Here is a 16,742-nt window from a genome sequence, read left to right on the forward strand (position 1 = left end):
AAATTTCAGAATGTTGCATTATTGTTATTGGACAAAACTGCCTCTCCACATGCTACAGCAAAGAATGGTTACACTCCTCTGCATATTGCTGCTCGTAAGAACCAGATGGATATTGCTACTACTCTTCTTGAATTTGGTGCAAGTGCCAATGCAGAATCAAAGGCTGGTTTTACTCCTCTACATCTAAGTTCACAGGTAAAAGAAAATAAGTAGCTTTTAGTGGTAGGACATTATTTTGTAATAAAATAGGTATAACAAAGAAAATGTATGTATTCTACTGTATGTTTTTTTATTTTGTTTTGGATACTTGGTAATTAGATGTCAAGGATATGAAGACAAATATTTTTGGATGTATTTTTAGTAATTTGACTATGAGTTGAAATGGTTGTTAATGTTATTTCCATTATTCATAAATGGAGAGTGTGAATTATTGGATTTCATCTAGGACTTTAAAGAAATTCTCATATTTTGTTCCACAGTTTTGATAGGTAAATATTACGCAAAGAAAGTAAATGATTGTGAAAGGAGCAAACAGTACATTATCAAAACACAGATAGTCCTCTACATACAAAGAGTTCTGTCCCAAGAGCACATTTGTATGTTCAATTTGTTTGCAAGTCCAACTAAGTTAGCTTAGGCATCCAGCATTGTAGTTAGCCTAGGGCATATAGCACTTTGAGGTAATAAAGCATTCATTGAGGCAGTTTGATCTTGGTATAAAAAATAAATTTTATAATAGTAAAAAAAACCTTCAATTTTTCCTTTAGAAAATGGCAGTGAAACACGAAATTAAGTATATGTATATAGTACTGTATATGCCCCACATATCAATGGACACAGAAGTTTGTAGCTCTGAAAGTTTGTAGGTAGAGGACTACCTGCATAACTAAGTTATCCAAATGCTTCCTTAGTACATTATATATTTATAATATTGCTGTGTATTGGCCTTTGTTTTGGTTTTTAATATACTTTTTATGTAATTTGTAGGAGGGTCATACAGATATGGCAACTTTGCTCATCGAACACAATGCTTCTCCTGGTGCATGTGCCAAGAATGGTCTAACTCCTTTACACCTGTGTGCTCAAGAAGATCGTGTCAATGTTGCTGCAATTCTTGTAAAGCATGGTGCCCAGGTAATTTTACACATTTTTTTTGTGTTGTTTTGGAATTTTTCTTTGAAAGGTCTTAGTTGTTTTTGGAAAGAAAAGGATTTGATACAAGAGAGACTACTATGGTTTTTCATTTGATATCCTTACTTATGAAAAGTAGCATTATTAGAATGCTTTCTTTAATTCTTTACTTTTTCTCAAGGATTCTCTCTGATTTAAAATGTCAAGAATTTTATGCAAAGAGTTTAGCAGTTTCATTATTTTCATTGAGGACAATTCAGTGTTCTGTTTAAACCTTTTAGGAAATTAATGCAACAATATTAACTGTATTGTGTTTACCTATTCTCAGATTGACCCAGTGACAAAAGCTGGCTATACACCACTTCATGTTGCAAGTCATTTTGGGCAGATGAATATGGTACGTTTTCTGCTGCAGCATGGTGCGAAAGTTGACTCCACAACACAGCTTGGGTAAGTTTTTATTAGGAATTTCCATCCTGGTGTTCTTGAATCTCCTGTGCTGTAAACTGTACATATAACATTTTTAATTACCTGTTATTTCATTTAGGGAATGAGAGTAGTTAATAAAAGTCTATAACTTTTCATCTTTCATTTTTGTAGGAAGTTATTTGTCAAATCTACACATTAAACATTTATTCCTATCATTTTTAAGTTTAAGAGGTTAATGAATTTTTAAAATATGCAGTAACTTTCTCTCCCTTTTCTAGTTCTTTTTATCCTGAATTTTCTATCAAACAATTGTTGTGTTTGGATTGTGTTTTCAGTTTTTACAATGTTCTTTTGTCTCTGTTTCTGTCTGTATTTATTGAGAGTAATATCAGAAAGATAAGCCATGAAGTGCGTAAGGTTTGAGATAAGGAAGCCTGATAAGATAAGGTTCAGTGACCGTAAACAAATTTGTAGTCATCGGTTATTACTGTTGAATGTGTGGTATGTGCCTAACAGTGTCTTTCTTCCAAAGAGCTTGTAATTTTAATTGCAACTAGTTTATGTTGTAGAATCTCATATGCGCATGAGTTTCATTGCAGAGTGAAATATAATAGTTAGTTATACAGCTTGAAATATCCACATGTATCGACTCCCTCCCTTTCCTCTTGGAACGGGTCCTGTAATATCATATGCTGGGTATGACTGGATCTCAAGGGATGTCAGTTGTTGGCCATATACCGAACATGGAAGGTATGCCACCAAGAGTTACCATGATGGTGATAATTGTGTACCATACGAAAGTTTTGAAAGAAGAGAACAGTACTTTGATTCGCCAGAACTAAGTGCTGAAAGTGCAGCCCTAAATTACAAGAGGCATAAAAGATATTTCAAATGTCAATTGACACCTCAGGGATATAAAAAAATTTTTCCACCAAATGAGAAATATAAAAGTGTCTTAGGTGTAAATTCAAAGCTGCCCTGGAGTTCTGAAAGGTATGGATATGATATATGCAAATATGGATCTCCTCATGAAAGCTCTGTAGTGCCTGGTAGTGCAAGATATGATTTTTTGGAGAGGAATATGGGAACACCTGACAGTGGCTACAAAGAAGGTTCAGTAGTTGAGCCTGTGGCTTTATACAGACCTCATAATAGGTGAGCAATGACATATTATTTTAAAACTTTATACTATATGGTAATAAGCCAGTGATTTTCACTCTTTAAATATATCATTGTTAGTCACTAAAGCAATTTTGTATAACAAAATTTGCCTGGTTATGTATTTTTAGGATAATATTTAAAATTAGTGGTGGTAAGAAAGAGGAAGGACAAGCATTTCTGGTGTAAGCCAGTTTTAACTAATGCTTGTTTTTTCTGTGAATTAAGCAACTGCTTGACTGAAGCTCCAGATGGAAGTATTTGTAATTGTATGGGAGTTTTCATTTATACTTACAATAAAATTAACATAATTTTTTACTTGATGTGAATGATAATTATCATGTAACATCTGAGAGAATGATGAATTATAGAACAATACTTGTCAATGAAGAAATTCCAGTGGCCCAAAGATAATACATTTATGAAATTATTAATTAAATAGGATTCTTAGAAATGTAAACTTTCTAAAAGGAAAGTTGAGGTGAGAAAAATCAAATAATTTGACCAAGTAATAAAGTTATTGGGCTCTAGACAGTGGTGTAGCAATTGAGAAACAGTCTGGGGAATTATGCTCAGTTGTTGACAGTGTTGCATAAACAGAAAGCAAAGCAGTGATTGATAAGTACAGTATATGGGTATGTGAGTGGCACATGTGGAAATCTCCCACTCTTCATATTTCTGGTAGACAAAAGGCTGCATTTCTCTTAGCATGGCATGAATGGTTGGAGCATGCAGCTTGAAGAATAAGTGCTGAGTGCATGAATATAACAAAGTAAACAGAAAAAATTTCACTTACTGGGTCTTTTTTCTTATCAAGTGGAACCTGATTGTTTGCTCATTTGTATCACTAAAAAAGATTCAACATTAATTGGATTAATGCAATATAATATAAAATTTACCGTTTATAATCAACCCCCGGTATTCGCAAATACTTAAAACTCCTCTAAAAACGCTTAGAGCTGCATATTTTGATAGTTCAAACACAAAACAAAAACTAAAAATGCTTATACCCAAGTATTTTAATAGTTTTATCTCAAAAAGTGCATTTAGTCATGAAAATATGAAAATCCAGTAATTAGTGAATATTTCCCAGTGAAAAATACCACAAATAGGCAAATTTTCTGTGAATAATGTGTATTTTTGTTCCGTAGAGAAATCCACGAAACGTTGAGTCCGCAAATTGTGAGAACGCAAATCTCTGGCACTTTACTATACTTAATTTCTTTTGATCATAAATCCCAGCAAATAAAAGGACACCTAAGAAGAAGACAATTACAAATTCAGTGAGATATAATTAGCCAAACAATTACTGCAATCATACAGAATGACAGCTCAACTGAAAATATGGGTCAGTCACGTGCATGAAAGGGAAGAGCAAAGTGGGAAGTAAAGGAAAATACAGAATTAAAGTACAGATGGATGAAATGATTTCTTGATGACTTTAGATAAAAACAAACTGAAAGAAACCCCATGAAAAAGATCAAGGTATGCCCTGAGGAGCTGCCCTTACTGCCTAGACTCACAGTTACTTTCCTATGGAAGTCTTGGATTATCTGCTGTTTAGATACGTTAAGTAAAAGGCACTTAAGGTAGGGGCTTGTAGTGCTGTGGGTGGGAGGGTGATACTCATAGAAATTAGTATTGTCGTGGTAATTCTGGTTTTCTTAATTTTGTTTCACATTAAACTTTCATCCATTTGTGTCTACCAGAAGAGGACAGTCTTTTGTAATAGAAGCTTGGCAAGAGAAATTTGGTTAAGATTTTTTTAAAGGGATTGTTTTGTGTTAATAGTGTTTATTCAGAAGATCCTTATTAGTACATGATTATGTATGATTAAAGGTAAAAGCAATAAATTCAAGGAAAATTATTTAAAATAGACTAGGAATGTTTTTGTAATGGCAGTACAGTTATAACTTTAAAGTCTGTGTAAAAGGTTCATTTATGAAAGTATGAGTCTTAATTAGGAATTCAGCATGAAAAGGGTTATATAAGAAATTATTAATAAACCAATTTCACTTTTTCTCATGCAAATTTTGTTTACTTTCTTAGGTACACACCACTTCACCAGGCAGCTCAGCAAGGACACACACAGATTGTCAACTTGTTACTAGAAAATAAAGCTGAGCCTAATGCTGAGACTAATGTAAGTAGAGAGAGAATAATTTTAGTAGTTGTGTAAAACTTTCACAAACACCTTTATTTTTTCCCAATGCCAGAGGTCACTGTTTTACTTTTTGTGTCTGTTTGTCTTCGTGTTTTCTGGTGGGAAAGTTTTCATTTTTATATAAGTAACGTACCCAGTAATTACATAGCTATTAGTTTCTTTTAACTGGCATCTCAAAATTTTAAAATTACTGGTCACACTAGTTTGTTTTGGTTATGGCGACGTGCCCTGCCCACTTTTGGGTGTAAGAGAAGGTACAACATAGCAAAGAGCTTCAATTTGTTTCTGCCGGCTGTGGTTGGCAGCAGCTCGAATTTTGGAATTTATACTTTGCTGGTTGTTTGCCTTATCTTCAATTGGTGAAGTATTTATTTTCGTAGCCTTTCAGCATAATTAAGATAGTGTTAGGCGAATTTTGATCATTGGTTAACAACTCTTTGCCCGTTTTTTTGACTTGTATTAGACTTTTCTAGGATGTCTGACACTAGTAGTTCTAGTATAAGGTATTGCAGCAAAGGCTGCAATACTAGACTAACTAAAGAATCTTACGACTCACACACTGTTTGTATTCCATGTAGGGGACAAACATGTTCAGTAGATTTACGTTGTGAGGACTGGGATATTAAGAAGTGGAAGACTTTAGATGCACATATCAAGAAACTAGCTAGAGATTGGAAGAGGAAAGCTATGGCTAGGGAATCTAGTAAAGCTTTAGCTAGTCAGGATTCATCTGCTAAGTTGGATGCAATTGCTCCTGTAATTTCTTCCATTCCCATTCCATCTCCTTCACCTGAGCAACCCTCTCCTTTACCTGGCTCTCACGTTTCTGACCCCAACACCATCACCAGTCTGGAGTCGAAAATCGACACTTGTTTGGAGTTGATTGTTCAATCCATCGCTAAATTAGCGTCGTCAGTGAAATTGCTAATGGACAAAAGTGAGTCAGAGCACCCCGTGGCACCCAGTGCAAGTGCAGTGATAGTGGAGGAGTTGGCTGTTCGGCCCGCCGATTCTCCTAGGCCAAGGTCCTTGACATACTCCCCAGCACCTGGGAGGAGTCAAACTGGCAGCCTAAGGGAGGTCGGTGGGGTCTGCCCTCGAGCAGTCGCCCCCTCAGTTCAGTCTGTTGACGAATCCCAGACTGCAACCAAAGGCTGTTGGAAAGGCCTTCAAGTGAGCACTCATTGTATGTCCTCCAGCTCCTAAGATTTTAGTCCTAGGCACGCACGGCACTATGCTGACAAGTCACGTCCACTGAAAAGGTGTGCAGTGGAGTTTGAGATTTCTTCCTCTGTTCCTTGTAAGAAGAGCAAGGATTCAGCGCGCCCATCGTGTAGTCATTGGGACACCCCAGAATAATTCTCTTCATCTTCTTCGAATGATGATCGTAATTTGGCACCAAAGCACCTTGTGGCGCGGAGACATTCTTAGTCGAATAAAGAAGCAACTGCATCAGGAGTTGCGCACCCAGCACCTTCATCTCTACAATCAGTGCCCGAGCTGCCAGCAACTAGTGTTGTAGTGCCCAAGCTCCCATTTGCGGTTGAGCGCCCACTGGCACCCGTTCTCCAACAGGTTTCTTCTCTGACTCCCGTTTCAACAGCGCCCCCCAAGCACCCATTGGCACCCACTCCTCCACCGCTTCTTAGTAGTGTCATCTCTGAGGTTGTTCCTCCGCCAGTTGACCCAATTTAGAGCAAACTGGATAATATTCTCAGTTTGCTTCAGAAGGCTCCTCCTACGACTCAGACGACAGCGGACTTATCGTTTTCTCCTGTCTCTTCTGAGGAAGAGTTGTTCCAGAACAAGATGCTCTTTCAATGGCGTACTCTGCGCTGTTGAGATTCCTGCTCTTTTCACCAGCTACTCCCTCCGTTCCTGCTTCGACCTTCTTTATGGAAGCCCCCTCAGTCGGCCCTTCGAAATTACCGAAATTAGTTCTTTCCTCTTCAGCAAAGAAGGCACTGGATGAAGTAGAAGGGTGGTTTTCTGAGAAGAGGAAACAAGGCAAAGCAGTTTTTTGTTTCCCTCCTTCCAAATTGTCCAGGTCGAGCTACAAGTTTTATGCAACCAGAGAAGCTCCTTACCTGGGAGTCTCTGCCTCCTCTCAAGGAGACTTCTCCGGCCTTATCAACTCGGCTAGGAGATCAGCTTTCTCCTCAGCCAAAATTATGTTCTTGACCTGGGAACTTGCGCACCTTCTTAAAAATATTTTTAAGGTGTTTGAAGTTATGAGCTTCGTTGAGTGGGCAGTGGGCGCTCTGGCACGCAAGCTTAGAGAGTGCTCTTTGCTACCTCAAGAAATCTCGTCGGATCTCTTGGGAGTACTTTAATGTATTGACAGGGGCAGTCGCGATAGTATGCAGGAGTTAGCCAGTATGTACGCCATGGGTATTCTTAAGAAGAGGGAGCTTTGGTGCTCCTTTACTTCGAAAGGCGTCACTTTGTCTCAGAGATCGGCCCTCTTATTCTCCCCCTTGGACAAGACTTATCTTTTTCCACAGGCTACAGTACTGAACATCACCTCTGACCTGCAGGAAAAGAACATTCAGGACCTGCTCTCCCAGTCTACGAGACACCCCAAGGATTCTTCGACTCTTCCTTCCAGATCTTCGTCTCCGCTGCAACCTACTCCTTGTTGGAGCTCCTGTTCTAGATCCCAGACTTGAACAAGAACTTATACCCATTTCCCACAGCATTCCATCAAGAAGTCCTCATCCAAGTCTTGCTCCAAGAAATGAAAACACAGTCCTCCTTTACGTTTGGGAACAGTGGGAACAAAAGGGGAGCGGAATCTAATATAGTGTCTGTCCTGAAGGAGGGCTACACTATCCCCTTTTTGAACAAACCTTCTCTAATTTGCAAGCCTGTCGAATTGACAGCTTACTCTCCAGGCTCATAGAGATTTGCTGCTCTCTTGCTAGAGGTGGAGTCCCTTGTTCAGAAAGAGGCTACAGAGCTAGTAGAGGACATTCATTCTCCGGGATTCTACAACCGTCTCTTTGTGGTGCCCAAGTCATTGGGGGGCTGGAGACCCATTTTGGATGTAAGTGCTCTGAATGTCTTTGTCAAACAGACAGCATTCAAGATGGAAACAAACCATTCGGTCCTTGCATCCATTCGCCAGGGAGAATGGATGGCGTCCATCAACATGCAGGACGCGTACTTTCACTTTCCAGTACATCCGACTTCGAGAAAGTACCTCAGGTTTGTGTTTCAGGGCAAAGTGTTCCAATTTCGGGCTCTTTCCTTCGGCCTCTCAACAGCGCCACAAGTGTTACTAGGATATTGGCTCCCCTAGCGAAATGGCTTTATTTGATGGTGATAAAGATCTCCCTATAACTAGATGACTGGCTACTATGTTCCCGCTTGAAAGCTCAGTGTACAGGGGACATTCGCATGACTCTTCTCTTGGCTCAAGAATTGGGCCTTCTCATCAATCAGGACAAGTCTTTCCCGACGCCTTCTCAGGAGATTCCTTCAATTTTGGGATGATGATCAACTTTTGGGATTTCCAGGTTTTTCCAGTCCCGAAGAGAATAGATGAGTGTCTCCTGACACTGGAAGAATTTCTGAATCTAAACTTTTGCTCGGCCAGTCAGTGGATGAGTCTTCTAGGTACCCTCTCATCCATGGAACAACTTGTCACTCTGGGAAGACTTCACCTGAGACCTCTCCAGTTCTTCCTCAGAGCCAGCTGGAACAGGAAAAAGTTTCAGGACTCGTTCGTATTCCTGATAACGATGGAAATCAAGGAGGATCTTCGTTGGTGGAATTCCAGGAAGAGACTATCAGGGGGGAAATCTCTTCATCCTCTGAATCCCAGCCAAGAGTTCTTTTCAGATGCATTGAACCTAGGTTGGGGAGTTCTTTTGGGATTAAAAGAAGTGTCAAGGACCTGGTTTCAGGAACAGCAAAACTGGCACATCAACGTAAAAGAATTACAGGCGATGTTTCTGGGCCTACAGTGCTTCACTTCAGAAATTCGGGGGAGGACAGTAGTAGTGCATTCAGACAACATGACGGCACTGGCATACATCAAGAAATGAGGAACCCACTCTTTCTCCTTGTACGAAGCGGCAAGGTACCTTCTTCTTTGGTTACACCAGAACGACACTCAAGTAACAACGCGTTTTATCCAGGGGGAGACTCAACGTTCTCGCGGACGAATTGAGCCGCCAAAGACAGACCCTTCCCACAGAATGGACATTAGACCCGTTGGTTTGTCTGGATCTGTGGAAGCTCTGGGGGAAACCCATGACAGATTTGTTCGCGTCCTCCAGAAATCACCGATTTCCTCTCTTCTGCTCACCAGTTCCAGATCCCTCAGCATGGGCGACCGATGCAATGTTGCAGGGTTGGTCGAACAAAGATCTGTATTCCTTTCCCCCATTCAGTTTAGTGAGGTAAGTCATCAACAAATTCCGGTCTCATCAAAACCTATCCATGATCTTGATAGCCCCCTTCTGGCCAGCAAAAGAGAGGCTCCTGGATCTACTAGAACTTCTTGTGGACTTACTGAGAATGCTGCCACAGAAGCAACAACTTCCCAGGCAATCTCACTTCTGTTGGTTCCACCAAAACCTGTCTTCTCTGGCTCTAACAGGATTCAAACTGTTAGGCGACTGCTCCGAAATAAGGGGATTTCAAGAGCGGCTGCAGACACAATTGCGAAGTATAGAAGACAGTCTTCAGATAAAGTCTACCAGGCAGAATAGTCTATCTTCAGGTCCTGGTGCAGACAAAATAATGTGTCCTCTTCTGAGACCTCACTAGCAGAGATAGCTGACTTTCTTCTGTTCCTTCGCTCCGCTAAAGGACTTTCCACCTCTACCATTAAAGGATACAAAGTTATGCTTAACTCAGTTTTCCGCCGTAAAAGAAGACTCATCTTTGAACCAGGATTTGTCCAACCTTATTAAGTCCTTTGACACCGCAGATCTTAAAGAAAAACCTTTGCTGTCCTGGAACTTAGATGTGGTCCTTAGTGGCTTTCCAGTTCATGCTTTGAGCCTATGCAATCTATCTCTTTAAGGGATCTAACCAGGAAAACTCTTCGCCTTGGCCACCGCTAAGAGGTCCAGTGAAATCCATGCTTTAGACAGAAACATAGGATTTTCTCAGGGGAATGCAGTTTGCTCCTTTTCCCTAGACTTTCTGGCTAAGAACGAATCGCCATTGAATCCATGACCTCGTTGTTTCATGATCAAGAATTTGTCTGATGTAGTGGGGCCATCCGAAGAAGAAAGAAATCTCTGTCCAGTAAGGGCCCTTAAGTTATATCTTCACAGAACGAAGGACATTCGTGGTACTTCAAGAAACCTTTGGTGTTCTGTGAAATATCCCTCTAGACACTTTGTCTAAAAATACCCTGGCATTTTTTCTGAGGAATCTGATTTCTGAAGCACATTCCATGGTGAATGAAGACTTGCTCTCCTCTTTCAAGGTAAAACCCCTTGAGATAAGAGCAGTCACTACGTCTTTGGCGTTTAAGCGCAATTTATCCCTCACGTCAATTGTGCAAGAGACGTTTTGGAGGTGTAAGTCGGTATTTGCTTCGCATTGTTTAAGAGATATCGTGACTACTTACGATCAATGCAGTACCTTGGGTCCGTTTTACGCGACTGGTGTGGTGTTGGGGAAGGAAACGTAGAAAGTAATGTCCTTTCTTTAATATCTTCGCCTTGCTTAGGGTGTTGAGTTTTGGGGAGCCTGGGAGTACTATGTACTTGGCGTACCCTCCAGTCTTTTGGTTTTATGGTTGGGTATTGGTGTTTTTAATATGAATTTTGGTGGTTATGGTGACTATTTACTCTGGTTATTTTGTGTGGTACTGCGCCCTGGGCAGGGGCATCGGCATCTTGTACTTTGCTGGCCCTCGGAAATTAGTCCATCGCTACAAAGCACCCACTGTAGTAGTAGGCCCTCAAGGCTTTACCGCCTCGCCTCTCCTGGATAAGATGAGTGCCAACCAAAGGCAGTATCTACCTGTAGCAGCTCTCTTATCAGATAAGGTTCAACAACATTGATTCAATGTTAGCAAATTTCTATTCTCAAACTCATTACTGTTAATAATGTTTTGGGGTAGATATGTCCAACATTCCCACCTCTATTCAATGTGAGAATCAGCTATGTAATTACTGGGTAAATTACTTATATAAAAATTACATTTTTATAGGAAAATAAAGTTTTATATATACAGTACTTACCCAGTAATTCCATAATCAGAGCCCACCTGCCTCCCCTCATTGGACATAAGGGCATAAACAAATTGAAGCTCTTTGCTATGTTGTACCTTCTCTTACACCAGAAAGTGGGTGGGGCACATCGCCATAACCAAAACAAACTAGCGTGGCCTGCAATTTCAAAATTTTGAGCAGAAACTAATAGTAATGTAATTACTGGGTAAGTATATATAAAACTTTATTTTATTATAAAAATGTCATATTTCTAGTCATAGTCATTTAGTGAGGTCTTCTCTTCAGTGACCTTCAGAGATTCATCTAAGAGAATTGAGAGGAGATGCTCAACAAAGCAAAAATTAGTGTTGTAAACAGTATTCTCCAGGAGGTACTATAAAAACACTGATCATGCCTACAGAGATGATTTTAAAGACTAGGAACTGTAAGGTCTTGGTAAAGCATATGGATAAGACAAACTGAAGGCAGCCATGGAACGACCCAGGCTGCCACATTTTTTTACCTACCACAGGCCTATACATTATTGAACACCATAGATATAAAACCCAGGTGTATGGCCAAGGTCACTACACTAATGCATCCTTCTCTACCTTTGCCTGAGCAAGTTCTATCTATAGCTGTGATTTGCAGAAATGCCACCCCCTGTCTGTTATGAAGGCAGTTTTTAAACAGACATCTTTGCTATTGACTCCATCTTTTTTTTGCTGATGAAGATCAACACAGTAGGAGGAGTTAATCCAAGAGTTAACAGGTCTTGGCAGATGGGTGGTAATGAGTGTCAGGAGCCATCAGTTTTCTGCTTTAGAGGGAACTATTTCCTTAGACATCACCAAAGCCAAAAAGATGTGTCTCTCTTTTGTCCTAGTCTCCAATTTTCACTTTAAAATGGTTGTGCACATCCTGGCAAAGTCCCCATCTAATTTAAGGACCTGAGGGAACAGACCCACTGAACCCATTCCTGTTTCTGGAGAATGTGGTACAGGGAACTTCTGGGAAACTGATCTTAACAGTGACCAGGGCAGCCATTCAACTCCTTCCAGATAGCAGTTGACACTAAATAGAGGTTAATGGCCAGGACTTTATATTATTGGAAGATCCAGCTACTTCCTCCAGGAGTTCCTTTATTTTTAGTCCCAAGAAGGTAATTTCTGAAAGAAGACAGCAATCATTGTTTGGCTTACAAACAGCAGACTCCCTACAATGACATCCCCTGTTAAGGGTTTGCAGAGGCAGTTGAGAAAAGTACTCACCTGCAGCCATTTCTACTTGTGGGGTGCATCCCCAGAAATTCTGGAGGTCATGGCAGCAGTTAAAAGTAAAGTCTTGGGTGAGGGAAGTAACTTGTTTCATCTTTCTGGGGACATTCTCCTCTCAGGTTCTTGATGGGAAGATGAAGTTGATGTTGCAGAAGCAGCAATCAAGGAAGTATGGGACTTCTCACGTAGGTTCTGCAGTCATCTGTTTTTGATTCTGAGGGTGGCAGGAAGATGGAGGTTGATTATTAATTATACAATCCATTTGTAACAGCGTTGCTCTTTCATTACAATAATCATCCAGGTTCTTACCACTCATAAACAGTCAGAACCTCACAGGATACAATCGTATGTGTTTGACCACTCGTGGAACAATCAATGACATGAAAATGACTCAAAAAGGGGTAAAAATACTCTGAACTTGAAATGGAATGTTTATTAAAAATACTCAAAACCAAGATCACCAAAAAGCTCTGTTACAGGAAACGAACACATTCACTATACAATTCTTGAAAAACACATTCGCAACTATCACGCAGAGGAAGAGAACAGCTCACATACAATGACGGGACAGTCAAAGAGAAAGCCAGAAGAAAACCTAAACCTAATTAATCCCCTTAAACCTAATTAACAAATGTTTACATATAACACAAATATTGATATTTACACTTGAATATAAATAAAAAATAATGCAGCGATACACAGGAGCTTGAGCATACACACATGGCTGTAGGTCAACACAAGACGGTTGCTGATAAAGGTGATGCTGACCCGCATTAACTAAGGGTTCAACCCTCACCAGCAAACAGAAAGTCTAAGCAGTATGACAAACCCCAAGGCACAGCATGGCACTGGAGGTAGCAGGACAGGGAACAGTCAGGCAAAGTGTGCCACCAAGACAGGCACCAGGAGCGAGCACTCCCAATAACAGCAGATGGCATGTCACACTCACAGCAAGATAGGGAGAAGTCAGGCAAGGTGTGCTACCAAAAAAACAGGCACCAGGACAACAGCAGATGGCATGCTACACACACAGCAGGATCCCTGGAGGTGAATCCACTGCAGCTGGACGAGAGAGAGAGAAAGCCTGGGACCACAGTCAACCAGGCGATCAAGTAAAGTACGCAGAAAAAACGAGATCTCTGACACACTGCAAAACTCCAGTAACTGCTTGAAGATCTGCCCAGCCAGTGTAGACAGAGCGAGAGCTGACCTTTACAGCAATTCAGAGCTGACAACACTCCAGCAGGCATACAAACAATTGTACATGTAAATACAAAGAAAAATGCAATTCATGGACGTAGTATCAGTAATACAAAAAACCAAGTAAATAATAAAAACTTATCTAAACTTTTCATGACAAAAAAAACTTGGAAAGCTACTTTACTTTTAAAATATAACAAAAGGTCACAAGTAATTAACAGGGCAGAATTATGACAGTTCCCCACCACAAAGAAAAAAATTATATATATTTTAAAGGGAAAAAAGGGAACTATTTAAAGCAAAATTTTAATCAAGCAAGGAATTTAAATTTAAATATAATTCAAGAGAAACAAATCAAGACTTTAGGCTAAATCAACTTGATTAGAATGCAACAAAGAAAATGCAGTTAATCTTAATATTTACTTTAACAAAGAAGTAAAACAAATACCTTGAAAGGAAAGTCATTATTATGGAAGTTTTCTTTATTAGGTTGTCTCAGACGCTCTAGACAGAGCATCTGGAACAGTATTATCCTTGCCATTGACATGCTATATATAGAGGTTATACTCCTGTAAAATTAAACTCCAGCATGGTTCTTCTCCTGGCAGTGATTTGGAATACCAGAGGGTTGTGATTTGTAAATACTTGGATGGAATATAAAGGTGAAATAAAATAAATATCAAGTGTTCAATAAACTTTATTAAACAGAGGGCCTCCTTCTCGATAGTCAAATATCTTCTTTCAGCAGGGGATAACTTCTGGGAGAAGTAAGTCACAGGATGTAGAGTACCTTCTTCATCAACCTGTAATAAAACAGCCCAAATACTGTACCTGAATCAGTAGCGTCGGTTGCTAGTGAGAAAGGCACAGAGAAATTTGGAGATCTCAAAATAGAAAAACTAACTAAAGATGTTTTAAATTCTTAAAAGATGTCTGACATAATTTATCCCAAAGAAATTTTATAGCCTTCTTTAATAGATTAATTAAAGGGAAGGCAACATCAGGAACACTTCTAATGAAATCTAGATTAGTTAAAGGGTAGATGACATCAGAAACATTTCTAATGAAACCTACCATTCCCAAGCAGTTTCATACACCACGCTTATTTTGAGGAGCAGGGAAAGCTGTAATTGGCTCAACATTAGCCTGTTTAGGAGTAACTTTGCCCAAGCCAATTTCATGACCTAAATATATTACCTTTGCTTGGGCAAAATCACTTTTTCAAAATTAGTCACAAGACCAGCTTTCCTCAGTCCCTTGAGTAGAGCATGAATTCATTTTAAATGGGTCTCTCAGTCATCATTATTTATTATAAGGTCGTTGATGTAAACCAAAGTTAGAAAATTCATTAACCTTTGAAAAGTTGCGGCTACATTCTTCATGCCAAAAGGCATCACTTTACACTCGTACAATCCATCACCAGTAACAAAGGCTGAAATTTTCTTTGCCCTTGGAGTAAGTCCCACCTGCCAACATCCTTTCAACAGGTCAAATTTGCTAATATATTTAGCAGATCCGATTAGATCCATACAGTCCTCCACTCTGGGCAAAGGATACAAGTCTGTTTTAGTCACTTCGTTTACTCAGATAATCGAAGCAAAGTCTATGCTGACCACCCTCTTTCTTTACTAAAATTACCAGAGAACTCCAAGGGCTATTACTGGGTTTTATGAGGTCATGGTTGAACATATACTTAACTTCTTCATGAACCACATTCCTTTTAAAATGACTCAACCTATATGGACATTGTTTTATTGGTTGAGAGTAGCCAATGTCTGGTTGGTGTTCTAAGATTAGTCCTGCTGGGAGAATCCTGAAATAAAATTTTATACCGTACAGTACTGTACCCATTAATCAGAGTCATTAACGATTCCACTTTACTAGGGTCAAAATGTTGAAATTTAACCTGTAACTGTTTCAAAATGTCAGAATTACTTGAGAGACCACCCACATCTACAGTATGTCTATGTCTCCATTTACCAGGTCACTGGCTCTACCTCTAAGTTTTCTCTACAAAAGGCTCAATCATATTTATTTGGCAAATTTGGGTGTTACACTTCGTCTGGGGCATTTTGGTCAGGTAACTGACCTCATTAAGCTGTAACTCCCTGTGGGGAGTTACAGTAGTGCCATCAGTGTGCCTCACAAGGTGCACTGTAGGCATTACTAAAAGTTCTTTGCGGCGTCCCTTCGACCCCTAGCTGCAACCCCTTTCATTCCTTTTACTGTACCTCCATTCATATTATCTTTCCTCCATCCTGCTATCCACCCCTTCTTAACACTTATTTCATAGTGCAACTGCAAGGTTTTCCTCCTGTTACACCTTTCAAACCTACCTACTCTCAATTTCCTTTTCAGCACTGAATGACCTCATAGGTCCCAGTGCTTGGCCTTGGGTTAAAATGCATATTCCATTCCATTCATTAAGCTGTTTTAAAATCTTCCAAGGGCCCAAGAATTGAGCCTTTAGAGGATTTCCTGATGTGGGTAACAAAACAACACTATCTCCATCGTACTTTTCTTTCATCATAGCCCGATTCTTTGCTAAATTTTCTTTTGCAAAGTTTCGTGCCTTTCTTAACTTTTCCTCTAAATTAGATAAATAATCAAGAACATTAGTTTCAGGAGTGTATCCCTTCCATTGTTCCCTAAGTCAATGAACACAGTGACTAAAAATTAACTGAAAGGGAGAGAATCCTAAAGTCTCATTTGGCATAGACCTGATAGCGAAAAGGGCATAAGGGATCTCTTTATCCCATTCACTACCATACTCTAGACAAAATTTTCTTAATACAGACTTTAACATTTGTTGTAACCTCTCCTTTTGCCTCTGACTCTCATGATGGTAAAGGGAAGAAGTTACATGCTTAATCTCCAACTCAGACATTGTATGCTTGAAATACTGTACTTACTGGGAAAGTTGGTACCACAGTCACTGTAATTTTTTGGAATAACAAATTTTGTGAAAAAAGTTTATTAATAACTACAATTCTCACTCCCTTAATACTCCGCAGTGGGATAGCCTCAGGGAACCTAGACATCCTATCAACAGTAGAAAACAAGTATTCACGTCCCCCACACATCTGTGGCAAAGGACTGACCACATCAATAATAACCTCCCTGAAGGCTTCTTCCACAGAAGGTATAGGAAGAAGAGGAGCTTTTGCAATCTTTTGCTTAGGTGTACTGACCACCTGACAAATG

At 39.7% G+C, this 16,742-nt stretch overlaps 1 protein-coding gene across 50 annotated transcripts in view; it reads left to right on the forward strand.

Moving 5' to 3' along the window:
• LOC136827934 (ankyrin-2-like) overlaps positions 1-16,742 on the forward strand; it is a 790,256-nt gene that overhangs the window by 440,259 nt on the left and 333,255 nt on the right. For all 50 annotated transcript variants that reach the window (XM_067085443.1, XM_067085453.1, XM_067085409.1 and 47 more), the window contains 4 exons: positions 10-195; positions 988-1,134; positions 1,460-1,581; positions 4,768-4,861. In XM_067085443.1, coding sequence (XP_066941544.1) covers positions 10-195; positions 988-1,134; positions 1,460-1,581; positions 4,768-4,861 — 549 coding nt within the window. The remainder of the gene's footprint in view (positions 1-9; positions 196-987; positions 1,135-1,459; positions 1,582-4,767; positions 4,862-16,742) is intronic.

Source organism: Macrobrachium rosenbergii, chromosome 42, assembly GCF_040412425.1.
Source record: "Macrobrachium rosenbergii isolate ZJJX-2024 chromosome 42, ASM4041242v1, whole genome shotgun sequence".
NCBI classification, from domain to species: Eukaryota; Metazoa; Arthropoda; class Malacostraca; order Decapoda; family Palaemonidae; genus Macrobrachium; species Macrobrachium rosenbergii.